This window comes from Parasteatoda tepidariorum, chromosome 4 (genome assembly GCF_043381705.1).
Source record: "Parasteatoda tepidariorum isolate YZ-2023 chromosome 4, CAS_Ptep_4.0, whole genome shotgun sequence".
Classification (NCBI taxonomy): Eukaryota; Metazoa; Arthropoda; class Arachnida; order Araneae; family Theridiidae; genus Parasteatoda; species Parasteatoda tepidariorum.
In genome coordinates, this window is record NC_092207.1 from 50,330,366 (window position 1) to 50,344,221 (window position 13,856).

Genomic DNA, 13,856 nt, shown 5'->3' on the forward strand with positions numbered 1-13,856 from the left:
TTATATATATATATATATATATATATATATAACCTTTTTTTCTTTTTTTTAGGTGAAGGATATCATAAAGCCAATCATTGAACATGTAGTGTATGTGGTGCAAAATCGGGACAAGGGAAGGGATGTCGAAGAGTCTCTGAAAATGTTACAGCTCTACCATAATGTTCGAAATTTAATTAATTACGTAACTATCGATCTTTCAGCATCACGGTATTCCTCATTTTATTTATATATTTTATACTGTAATATTTCGTTAAGAATAGTCTTTATTATTATATAGTACATGAACTACCACTTTAAAAGCTTTCATTTCCGGAAACAGCAACATACGTTGACTTTCGTGAGGGCATTTGCTTTTCTCATTCAATGTTCCTATAAGTATAAGTATCATAGTAAAGTTTGAGCAAAATTTTGGAGGATCAACCTAAGCCTGAAGACTTGGAATCTGATTCGGAAATTATAAAATATGCATGTCAAATAAAGGGAGAAATTCACAGAAGTTAATCAGTCTTTAAGAGACTTAGAGGGGTTTTTTTTGGACAAAATTTTCTATTTCTTGAAAAACAAAATATTATATGAACTATTTTATTCTGAGCAATATGACACCAAGTATAATCAAATAACTTTTGAAGTTACAGGAAAATAGTAAAACCAACTCACACAAAAAATAAAACAGCCATTTTCTTATCTGGAATCGTATACTGACTAAAGTATTTAGTTATAAGTTATTTATTCAAAGTTTTGTCTTTAAATCAGACTTAACTCTACTAGCTCGGAAGATTTAACTTCTGACAAACCTATTAAGCTAAAGCTTAGTAATTAGTTTCAGTATAGCCAGTTGATTTAACTCATTTGGAATATTATTAATCTTGCATTTTGTATAATTAACTTCAACTTCTACATTTGACTATTGTTAAAAAAAAAATTTTCGGACAAAACATTTTTTTAATGTAAAATTTAAAAAATGAAGTTATTTTTAATTTTAAAAAAACGTTTTATTTTTTTATTTCTTTGAGATAGCATGATTTTTTTTATTAAAAAAACAAGACATTTGACTTCCTTTCAAAAGTAGTTTCAAATCATTAACATGATTTTTATGATTTACATCGTGCGCGCAAGATGTCATAGTAAGTTTTTTTTTCTTCAAATTTTAGCTCTGAGGAAAATTAAATTTTTAACTTTTTCAAAAAATGTTTGTATTTAACCAGTGTCTCTGCTTATGTTAAACTCCAATAAAAATTGAGAATCCAAAGTTAAATTTTAGACAAGTTATAGAAATTTAAAAAAGTAATTCCTTGATGCTTTCTTAATCAAATCAAAACCACCTAGTGAAAGAAAGTGTCTAAATTGGTGATTGAAAATCAAATTTTAATAGTCATAAAATTCAACCGAAAAACACGATCCGGTTTCCTTTTCACTGTCTCTCCATCACACGAGCATTGGACGAAATGTCTGTCAATGTGAAATGAAGTTATTTTAATATATTTTGGTGAGCCTGATGGCAGATATTTGTGCATCTAGCGACAATAAAACTCTTAAGGGATAAACAGCAGTTTTCTGTTACAAATATGCTGCAAAGGAACAACCTATTTCTATAGTGGTCGTTACCACCATATCTACGGTTTGGACCAAGAGACAGATAGTAGTTGTGGTGAACAGATAGTAGTCACTATAGAAAGCGAGGTCAATGTAATATATAGAGAAAGCTGATAGTGGCTGATAATGTGGGTATAGATTACTGGACAATTGTTCAGAGACCTGTATCAGGCCACCGTTTTTTCATTTTTTTATTTTCACTTTTACTTGAGAATAAGTGCAAGTATAGATCTTCAACACTAGAAAGACTGAAACTTAGTACATATATCTATATTGCCCAAAAGCAGTCAAAATGATTGGATTGTGAAAAAATAACTAATGTGTAAAGAAATTTGTTTAAAATTAATTTTTAATATTTTTTTAGATTATTTACAGTTATACAATAAGTTATATGTAAATATTAACAAGAAAAAAATTACATGTTGTATAAAAAGTCACAAAATTCTAAGAAATTGTGTCATTATATACAACATTGTTTTTCTAACTGAAATTAAAAAGCAGTCAAAATGATTTCCTTGGGCAATCTAGTGTAAGAGATGAAGAATGACGAGTTAATGAGTAAAAATGGCTCCTACTCTCGATGTAAGACATTGTGCTAAATATCAGAAATCAGATTCTCATGAACAATGAAATTCTATACTGTCTATGAGTTTACAACTATTAATTCTTTTGATATTTGTAACCTCATCTTTAATTCTAAAGTTTTTAATAGTTCACCGACTTATGCTAATATTACAGTTAATGGAAATGTATACCATTTAACAGATCACATTTAACCGATTCTGAATTACATCCTCTTTTAAAAAATGAACTAAAAGCATTCCCTCTTCCAAAGAGGATACTAACGGTTTTAATCATTGGTTATTATTCATTATAGACAAAGACTAGACATACTCCGTTCGTTTTTCCCAGTCAATGAATTCTAAATATATCCTGGTGTCTGAACAAATAAGAGACAAGCTGGATATTTGCCAGTTAGTACTTAATGAAGTGAATACTTTCTCGAAAGTCTCCATTCTCCCCTTTGTGTTTGTTAACACCTAACTTTTTAAACATAAAAAAAAGCTTTGAATAAACGCTCATAAGTTCGCTAAATTTCATTAAGATATCATTAAACCTTGTATCATTTTAATTCTCATTATGGGAAAATAAGAAACTCACTTAAAATGCTTCATAAATTTAATACTTTATTCAATCATGTCGCTTTTCTTCATTTTTAAGTTCAGAACAGCGTAATCTATGAAATTTTTCGCATCTGATATTCATAATTAAAAACGCAGTTTAATTTTTAGAGTAGACTCTAAGATTTCAAAAATGCATACGCATAAATTAAAAAATTGCGTCGACAAAACATGTGTAGAACACGCGACAACGAGTTAGCATGCACTAACTTGCTACCTCCCCCTCCCCCATAACCTTATTTATTCAAGTTTTAGTTTCATGCCTAACGATAAAGGATTTCTGATGGTTTCTTGAAAAGAAGTGTCAAGTAGTTCACGAAAGCCATGCGATATTTTTGGGTATTGATGTGTTATCTAGAAAAAAATTCAAATATTTGTAAAACACTTATCTGGAAACAATAAAAAGAAACAAGTAAATGAAAAAAGCTAACCATAATTGGAAGAAATGAAATTAGTGACTTATAACTGTATTGTCCAAAAACCCTTTCCATTGTATTTCCAGGAAAAATAGTTTTCTAAATTGTGTTTTGGGGATAAATTGTGTTTTAGATGGGTTAAACATTCTAGAGATGGCAAGGGAGATACTTTCTGGCTAACGTAAAACAGATCCAACAACGAGTGACAACTGCTCATCCAACGATATCGAAAAAAGCATTTGCTGACAATTTCCATCCATCTGCTGTACAATCTATGCTAAATGTTTTTTGTAGCTAATGACAATTATTTTGAATGTCGATATTTTGTTCGTATCTCTTGCTTCCTTTATTTTATAGAATCATTCACCGAATTTCTCAAATACAACCTGAGCATAAAGCAGCTGAAATATTCTATAATTCATTTTCAGAGCGAAACGCATTTTGCACTAGATTCCATTCCATATAAATTTATAGCCGACAGTTATTTTACTTATAATTTTTTTTAAACTAAACCTATTGTTATTGGATAATCTTAATTTTTATTTATAGAGATAAATTGTTCATGGATGATTATTCACACTGGTTCGGCGAAGACTTGATTCTTGAATGGTTTTTGCTTTGTGAAATTTATACTAAGCCATTCATTGAGAGAGCGGTAGCATTTGATAATGTAATCTTTACTTCTTTTTCATTCATGTTTTTAATAAATTAAATAACTTTTCATATTAAATTGCTAACATAATAATAGCATTTCTTATAATCTGAGTGGATAAAAAATTGCCATCCCAATTATTTTTTAAAAGAATATGACCCACCTAATTCTCGTTCAAACTAGATAGGTAATGTAATTGTATTTCCAAAATTTTGATTAACACTTTTATTTTACAATTTTAATTTTCAAATTCTTATTTTAGCCACACTAGCATGAGAAATTGTCCACTTAATCATAAACACAAATGTACTACTACTTCTCTTTTCATAACACTTTTCACATCATTTATGAATAGTAAAATTATTACTACTTGAAGCTCTAAATCTAAAGTCTATGTCTCAATTTCAATGAACCCACCGCGGAAAATTTAGTGTTAACTAATGTGACATATACTTTGCGTCTCATCATCAAAACGATCAATAGGTTAAATGTTCAGAAATAACTAGCTTTTATAACATGAGAATATACAAGTATTACATGTCAACTAAACTTGACTTTCACACCTTTCTATCTGATTAGCTTCTTTTCGCTGTTAATTACTTTTCCCCGGACAAGAATGTGCACAAGCGTGAAGTAATCACTCTCCAACTGGTAACTGCGTAATAGATTCATATAAGGTTGTTTTCTGGATATTGTTATTTTTTCTGCCGTCCCAAAATACGCAATTTTTATAACTGTTGTGAGATTGTAAGAATTAGCTTTAACTGGTACATGGTTTGCATATCTTTAGCTAGCTGACTCTGCTAACAAGGCGAAAGCCCTATGTGGGAAATTCACTTTGGTTAAAACATGGTATAATAGTAGCAAAACTTACGGGTAGTATTTGCCCATTAAAATAATCAAGCGCGGAAGCCAGTCAATTTCCAGAAAAACGCAATTGAAAATTTGAGTTAACTTTATAAATCTGTAGTTAAACCTCTACCTCAGTCTATATGTACTGCATTCCTACGACCAGTACGGTATTTCTTTCTTTGATAGTTTCTAATCCTCGAACTAATGATAGAATTTTAAATTTTTATTCCATCGTGATCCCTGTATACTTTTTACGCACGTTAGAATTGAAAGTTTTATTATTTTTGCGTAAAAAGCCAAAATGCATGTAACTAAACCAAATATGTTGTGATCTAATTTTTTTTTACATTTAAAATATTTCTTCATTACATTGAAAAGGAAAAAAAGTTTGCCAAAAAATCAAATTTATTCATTGATTTTGATCATTATCATCAAGGTAAGAAAATAGCACCAAATAGGCAAATTTTTAACACAGTTTAATTTTTTTTATTGGTTTTAACTATTTTTTCGCTTTAAAGCATATAAACTTATTTTCGGCGAATAAATTTATTTTTATCGAAGAAGTGCTCAGAGTTTGAAATTATAGCTTTACTCCGAATTGGACACTCAAACGTTGGCATATTTATAATTTTCTTGGGACAAAGAATTTCATCAAACTCTCGTAAGAAAAAAAAAGTAAAGAATGAAAAGTGAAGAGGAGGACAACACTTTTTACTTACGCTATGTAATACAGTCGTTTGTGGATTCAAACTGTTGAAATAGGGGCATCCGTGGCTGACTCAAAGAATATATAAGTGAATATTATATATTCTTTGTCTGACCGGTCTCTCCTAGAGTGCCTAGAGTAACTCTAGTCTCAGGCACTCTAGTCTCTCCCTGTACCGTGGAGGTATCTCGAATTCTACCGTAACCCTGGATGTATCTTTGTAATGTAGTTCCTTAACTTATACTATCTGTTCTTCAACTTGATAATTTCTTATAAGCCGTACTTCGTAAGTAATTTTAATAAGCTTTTTCTTTTTTCTTTTTTTTTTNTTTTTTTTTTTTTTTTTTTTTTTTTTTTTTTTTTTTTTTTTTTTTTTTTTGCATCTTTTTACCTTATTATAAAAATGGATTGACTGCTTCATGAAGTAAAATATTTTAAGTTTCATTGTTAGCTCAGAAAAAGTAAGCCTATCAAGTTTAACCTTGGTACAACAATAAGTTTAAACACTTTCAAAAATTGTATGCTTTACTGATTGTAAGCTTTACAAGCAATTTTAAAGCTAAACAAAACCTTACAAGCAAAAGCTTCCCAAAATTTACGACACATTTCATTTTGGTTAGTAGCAGAATAGTATACAGTAATAGTTTGAAACTCATTACATTGTTAAATAAAAGCTTTATTAGTTAGGAAATATAAATGGGGAACAATAATTAAATGAATAAAGTATGTGTTTTTTTTCTTCCTGTATTGCAGATGGAGCGGATTAATGAAATGATTTATCATGGTAACTCGGTTCCTGACGTGGCAGCAATTGTTGATGAAATAGTACTGTCATAAGTTTATTCATTATCTCTCTATTATCTTTATTTTGAAATAATAATAATAATATTTTTTATTTATATATTTATTTTTAGGTAATAGACGTGTGGATGAAATTGAGTTGGGAAGAACAAATTTTCACTCAGAGTGCTTTGACACAAGTATATCGGATATTATTTAAAATTGCTAAATTATTTGTCACTCCAAATAGAAAAATAGTACAAACGTTCATATTTATTAATTACTAGCTGAATGGGGTGAATAAAAGTAAACAATCAATAGATCGCTACTAAACAGCACACAGAAATCCTGCATAAAACTGAAAGACATTTATAGACACAATTTATAGAGCTAAAATTATTCCAATTTTTTATTTATTTATTTATTATTTGTCCTGATCGATGACTTTACATCATTAGATTAAACAAAATACGCTTTTAGTAGGTCACCCCATCAAAATTAAGATTATATATTTTCAGTCTCATTTGGCATCACTGATGTTGATTGAGACGAACTCGTGATAGCCAAAATTTACCACAATCACGCGATTTCACTCTGGTACTAAACCTTTTAGAGTGCCTGCAAATAAGCTCTTTTTATAGGTACCAAATATACAAATTGTACCTATTTTAGTATATTTACAACCTCTTAAAACTGCACCAATTACTATATTACCGAAAGAGCCTATTATTAAAATTAATTAAGCAACATAGGCGTCAATAATATGGCGATTCTTTACGGTTCCATTACACAAATAAATACCTTTTCAACGTTAATTTTGCTTTTTAATACATAAATTATTTTTTATTTTAGTTAGAACCTATTGTCGAAACTAATTATACGTAATCGGGATCAATAACAGTATTTCGATTTTTTATGCTGCCCTTAAACGAATAAATACTATTTCTCCCTTAATTTTGCCTTTCAGAACATATTTTTCTATCTTAATTTCGCCTTTCAGAACATATTTTTCTATCTTAATTTCTATTGATTTTAAATTATTTAGTTCGATATATAAACACCTTTTAAAAATAAAACTGCTAACAAAATAGACACGTAGTCAGATAATTTTAGGAATGCTAATTTGGTGGCGTAGTACGCATATGCTACCACGTTTATTTTGATCGTTGAGTTTATCTGACATGAAGAATGAAAATTAATTAAATATGAGAACGTGCGAAAAATTTACGTTTTTAAAGTGTCTCTATAAGCTGTAATAATGGAAACTCAACATGAAGTGATCTAATAAGCATTGGAAAAATAGTGTTAAATACTGAATATCAGAGGTTAAATTGTACTGTATAGCGAGTGGAATTTCTAACTTATGGTAAATTTATTTGAATGAAACTGCAACGAAATATACAACAAATAACAAAAAAATGGTTATGTATGTGCGTGCAGTATAATATTAGGTACTTGTCCGTTTCAGAAAGTGGTAAAAATCCCATTACCACAGTACCTCTTTCAGGCACTAATATTGGTATAATAGGTTCTCATTTCCACAGCACCTATAACGACATGACGTAAATTATCCTCAGTAATAGACGGATCATAGATTAGAGTCACCTTGCTGTCAGGCTAACAGTGGAAGATTTACGTGGTTTTCCTCACCATGTAATGCAAATGCGGGTTAGTTCAATCAAAACGTCCTCCAAGAAGGCAAATTTCTCCCTATACTTGATCCAAGAGTTCCCTTTCTTCTGGAATAAGTTCAAAATTACAAGGCTACAGTTAACATCGATATGGAACACTGGTAGTCATAAACTCAAAATTGGGTCAGCTGTTCAATATAATAAGAAAAAAGATTGCTTCTGGTAGTCGAGGTGGCCCAGGGGATAAAGCGTTCCCCTCACTATTATGATATCATCGTTTGACACAGTCTTTCTATTCGAGCAGAGAGGGAAAGCTTTTGCTGGATTATGGAAAGTTGGACAATACCATGCTGGAACGTGAAACCGAGATTTTGTACATTTAAGACGATACGTTAAAGTACTGCTGTACTTTATCAAAATTAGATGAAACGTGTTGCAGACAGTTATCATGTTAATTAGAGATGAATGCAAGACAGAGGACGTTGTTCGTTTGTAAGCGCCATTATTTTGAAACATTTGATTAACTAAGACGTACCTTCACCCTTGCGGTGCCCTCTAGTCAAATAGAAGACTCATCTTCCTGACTTAATTCACAAAAGGTGGCTGGCGAGCGTGGCTTGTCCTAAGTAACATTAGAAACACCAACACAATTTCTAATTATTTTTTTTCAATGTATTCCTTATAGGCTATTAAAACCTGCGTAACTGGCTATGTGGAAGCTATGTATAACAAAATTGGAGAGAATCAGTTCTTCTCTGATATAAAGCAATTTAATGTGGATGAGAAAGTAAGTGCTTTTATTTTATTAGTTTTTAGTCTCATGAAAAGTGTTCCAAAATTCACACAAGAAATAATTTTTGTAGCAAAAGCAGGTTTTATGCTCAAAATTACGATTTTTTTAATTGATTTATAAAGTATACAGTCTAGGATTTTGAATAGAACAGCAAGCATGTTAGCTAAATGGCCTCTTGTACTGACTCATGGAAACTATTTTGTCGAAATTTTCCTTCTTCATTGTGGTTAAATTCGTTGATACCGCTCTCAATAGCCTCCTTGAAGACCTGGGTGGTTGTGATTTTGTAGGCATAAATCTCAACAAAAAAAAATAAATTAAAAAGTTCTTCCTAGTTAAATAGCATGATGATTTGGGGGGGGGCGAATTCTAATAACCGAAATTGGAAATTACATCACTAGAGAATGACTCAACATAACTAAAAATAATCCTCAAATTTTTTTTTTTTTAACTTTTTGTTCTTTCGTGTTGCGCTCCATTTTTTATAAACCTGCTGAACTGTCAACTGTATTTTTTTTCTTTTTATATTAGCAGCACTTTACTCGCTTAGTTCAAATCTTGCGTGAATTTCGGGACACCATTTAAATCCCTTAACCTTCATTACACTATTTTTCTTAAATATTGTAGCTTTGTGTGGCTCTGAGCAATGTTCATGCAATGTTTGATCACCTTCACTTGACAAGAAACAAAATATTAGCAGTCCTCAGTCAGACTGAAAGTGATTATGGCTTCATTGTAAAAGATCAAGTTTCAAAAGTTGAAAGCGAATTAACAATGCAGGTATCCGAGGTTGTCCATGAAGTCTTTCAACAAGCAAGTATACTTCAATTACAAACATTCTATGCCCACTACTAAAGATCGTTATTTAAATCACATAAGGTACCTGATTATTAAAAGAAATCTGAGGTATAAATTGTTTGTTCTTGAAATTGTGATTATACGAACACGACAGATATGACCACCATAAAGGGACTAGCAAACCAGTTGCTACGCATTGTTAAGACCTTGGTCTCTCCCAAACTTATATTTTAATTGCACCAAGATCCTTCCTTTTTTTCACACACATACATAACCTAAAGTTGTATCTCATCTTGATACTCTCAAATTTTTTTTCACTCTTAAGTCTAGTTCTGTCCCAATCAATCATTGTGCATGAAAATAAATTCTGATCCGATATGTGCTACCTTCATCACCACCGTCCCTTCAACTACCATGGTTTTCATTATATTCTTCAATTATTTTCCCAACCATTCTTTCGTTAGCAACTATGATTTTCCCTGTTTTCAATACGCACGAGTCTTTACGGTGAGCATCGTTTTGTGCAGTAAAAACGCTTATTAACTTCTTCAGCTTTATCATTTAATTCAACTATAAAACTTGAAAGATTTTTTTAAGCACATATACATATTTTTCTCTTCTATCTTCTTCGAATTATTTGTTTCGTACTCATACGCCAATTAAATATCATTATTAGTGTTAAAATCTGATAAAGTTAGTATACATTAGGGTAAGTCTATATTAGATAACAATAGATGAGAAGTGACTATTTTAAATAATTCCGATATTTGTAAATACAGTGGAACCCCGATTAACACTTTTCGTCGGACTAGCGTTAAGAAACACACAAAGCGGTATTACGTAAAATCGGGATAAAAAAAAAACTCGTGCGTATAAGGCACATACATAGTCCAATCTTAGTTTCTCAGTAAAAAGAAACGAATATAATGGCAGAGTCACACCATAAATACGGCGGTCATCACATCTTCAACTTTAGAAGAGATGGCCGCTTAAAATCGAGGAGTGATGGTCACTTTACCTATACATATCAGAGATGCTAAGGTCCTTAAAAAATTAAAGTGTTAGCAAAATTGTGAAAATATGATGAACTCGAGTAAATTCGTCTTCGCTACCAAGTTTAATAATTACAAATTAATACATCTAGTAGCGAAATCTTTGGTTCCATATTTTTAATTTTACGATGAAAGCTAGTAAAAAGAAATTATTAGCTCTTTTTATTACAATATTGAAATTACTTCTTTAAACTTTATAAGGAACGTATGAACCTTTCATATTACTTTCCAATTCTGCAGACCTAACATACACTGGTGAAAATAATTGAAGGGTTCTTTAGCAATAAAAAACTAAAGAAGCAAATAAAACGAAACCTGACCAAAATATTATCCAATATAAGACCGATATATCGGAAAACAAAAATGGGTGCAATCTGTACCCAAAATACGGAAACTGGTCACTTGCCTAGCACAGCAGCCTAACCGAGAGTCTGTCAGTCAAAGTAAAACGTGTCTAATAAGGTGTATGACACCTCTAAGAGCTACAATCTCTATTGGAGTTTCATACTGTTTCACCGGGGTTCTTATCAATCCCTGCAGCAAACTCACTAAGGCACCCTTGTGCTCATCGATGGCTGTGAGAGCTGGCCTTCGAGCAGCAATTGTGCGTCCCATACGTGTTCAAGGGGATTAACGTCTGAAAACATCACAAACCACTCCAATCGAATATCCTCCTATAGGAGATATTCGTACACCAACTGAGCCCAGTGTGGAAGGGCGTTTTCGCCTATATGCTCCACGGAAAAGCCCCGTATAGGGTTCAAGGATCTCGTTCCTGTACCAATCGGAGTACCTCTATCAAACACGTTTGTGTGAAACACGTATGCCCATCTGCCAAGATGCCTGTCCAGATCATCGAACCACCTTGACCATAGTGGTCTTTTTCGACAATGTTAGAGAACCGACAGCAACTCCAGAGAAAAATACGCTTCTAGTCGCTGTCCAAACTGAATCGTGACTCATCACCAGCCACCACCCCAACCATCCTCTGACCAAGACAGGTGTTCTCGGCACCTAGACAGTCCTTTTTGTGGTTCACAGTCAAAGGAATGCGGACTACAAGGCGCTTGGCAAACAGGTCCCCTGCATTGAGTCTCTGGGCGACTATTATCTGTGAAATGGATGTTCCCGTTGCAATTATACAGGTGGCGAGACAGTTTTGAGTTTTATCTCTGTCGCGGACGTCTTTTAACTAGAATCTAGAATTGTGCAGCTCTACTGCGACGTAAATTAACAACAACATCTTTTAACTAGAAGTCTGAAAAAACGGTCTTGAGCCGGCATTGTTGCCCTTTTGCGCCTTTCACCTAGTCAGCAGACCATTGTTCCTGTTCTCTGAACTGTTTCCACAGAGTGGACAACACATTGCTCGAAACCCAGAGGTCCCGACAACAGGTAACCTATATTACGGGCCTGCCGCGAGTCTTTCAACTATCTGCGTTCTTGTGACATCATCTAGACCAGTGGTGCGCAAACTTTTTTCGACTGCGACCCCTTTTGTAGAGAGAAAATTTTTGGCGACCCCTAGAGATAAATGTTCACAAATACGATGTATATTTCGCGCATTTCTTTAGTTTCATCGAATAAAAACATCATCATATTTGACTCATATTAATTTTATTTATAATTTTAAGAAAATACTTTTTGTATAACACAAAAATCAGTAAATTGCCCTTTAATGAGATGTATGTGGCTGCAAGTTTCTAATTATCTCATCGATGTTTGGATGTATGCTGCTAATTGCAATTCNAAAAAACTTGTGTGTATAGGGCACATACATAGTCCAATCTTAGTTTCCCAGTAAAAAGAAACTAATATAATGGCAGAGTCACACCATAAATACGGTGGTCATCACAGCTTCAACTTTAAGAGAGATGTCCGCATAAAATCGAGGAGTGATGGTCAATTTACCTATACTTATCAGGGATCCTAAGGTCCTTAAAAAATTGAAGTGTTAGCAAAATTGAGAAAATATGATGAATTCGAGTAAATTTGTCTTCGCTACCATGTTTAATAATTACAAATAAATACATCTAGTAGCGAAATCTTCGGTTCCGTATTTTTAATTTTACGATGAAATCTAATAAAAAGAAATTATTAGCTTTTTTATTACAATATTGAAATTACTTTTTTAAACTTTATAAGGAACGTATGAACCTTTCATATTACTTTCCAATTCTGCAGACCTAACATACACTGGTGAAAATAATTGAAGGGAAAAGTTGGTTTTTTAGCAATAAAAAACTTACGATGCAAATAAAACGAAACCTGACCAAAATATTATCCAATATAAGACCAATATATCGGAAAACAAAAATGGGTACAACCTGTACCCTAAATAAGGAAACTGGTCACTTGCCCAGCACAGCAGCCTAACCGAGAGTCTGTCAGTCACAACATGTCTAATAGGGTGTATGACACCTCTAAGAGCTACAAACTCTATCGGAGTTTCACACTGTTTCACCAGGGCTCCTATCAATCCCTGCAGCAAGCGCACTAAGGCACCTTTGTGCTCATCGATGGCCGAGGGAGCTGGCCTTCGAGCAGCAATTGTGGGTCCCATACGTGTTCAAGGGAATTAACGTCTGAAAACATCACAGACAACTCCAATCGAATATCTTCCTATAGGAGATATTCGTACACCAACTGAGCCCAGTGTGGAAGGGCGTTTTCGCCCATATGCTCCATGGAAAAGCAGCGTATAGGGTACAAGGATCTCGTTCCTGTACCAATCAGAGTACTTCCATCAAGCACGTGAAGGTCGGTATGCCCATCTGCCATGATGCCTGTCCAGATCATCGAACCACCATAGTGGTCCGATGATCTGGCCTTGACCATAGTGGTCTTTTTCGACAATGTTAGAGAGCCGGCAGCAACTCCCGGGTTCTTTCCAGAGAAAAATACGCTTCTAGTAGCTGTCCAGACTGAATAGCGACTCATCACCACACACCGCCCCAACCATCCTCTGACCAAGACAGGTGTTCTCGGCACCTAGACAATCCTTTTTGTGGTTCACAGTCAAAGGAATGCAGACTACAAGGCGTCTGGCAAACAGGCCACCTGCATTGAGTCTCTGGGCGACTATTATCTGCGAAAGGGATGTTCCCGTTGCCATTATACAGGTGGCGAGACAGTTTTGAGTTTTCTCTCTGTCGTGGACGTCTTTTGACAAGAAGTTTGAAATAACGGTCTTGAGCCGGCATTGTTGCCCTTTTGCGCCTTTCACCAAGTCAGCAGACCATTGTTCCTGTTTCTCTGAACTGTTTCCACAGAGTGGACAACATATTGCTCGAAGCCCAGAGGTCCCTACAACAGATAACCTATTATGGGCCCGCCTCGAGTCTTTCAACTATCCGCGTTCTTGTGACATCATCTAGACGACGATGACTGTCCATACTA

The 13,856-nt window shown here is 33.4% G+C and overlaps 1 protein-coding gene across 3 annotated transcripts in view; it reads left to right on the forward strand.

The window, feature by feature from the left end:
- LOC107448217 (BAI1-associated protein 3) overlaps positions 1-13,856 on the forward strand; it is a 55,597-nt gene that overhangs the window by 33,553 nt on the left and 8,188 nt on the right. For all 3 annotated transcript variants that reach the window (XM_043042612.2, XM_071179771.1, XM_071179770.1), the window contains 6 exons: positions 53-210; positions 3,743-3,863; positions 6,157-6,228; positions 6,318-6,383; positions 8,500-8,601; positions 9,235-9,420. In XM_043042612.2, coding sequence (XP_042898546.2) covers positions 53-210; positions 3,743-3,863; positions 6,157-6,228; positions 6,318-6,383; positions 8,500-8,601; positions 9,235-9,420 — 705 coding nt within the window. The remainder of the gene's footprint in view (positions 1-52; positions 211-3,742; positions 3,864-6,156; positions 6,229-6,317; positions 6,384-8,499; positions 8,602-9,234; positions 9,421-13,856) is intronic.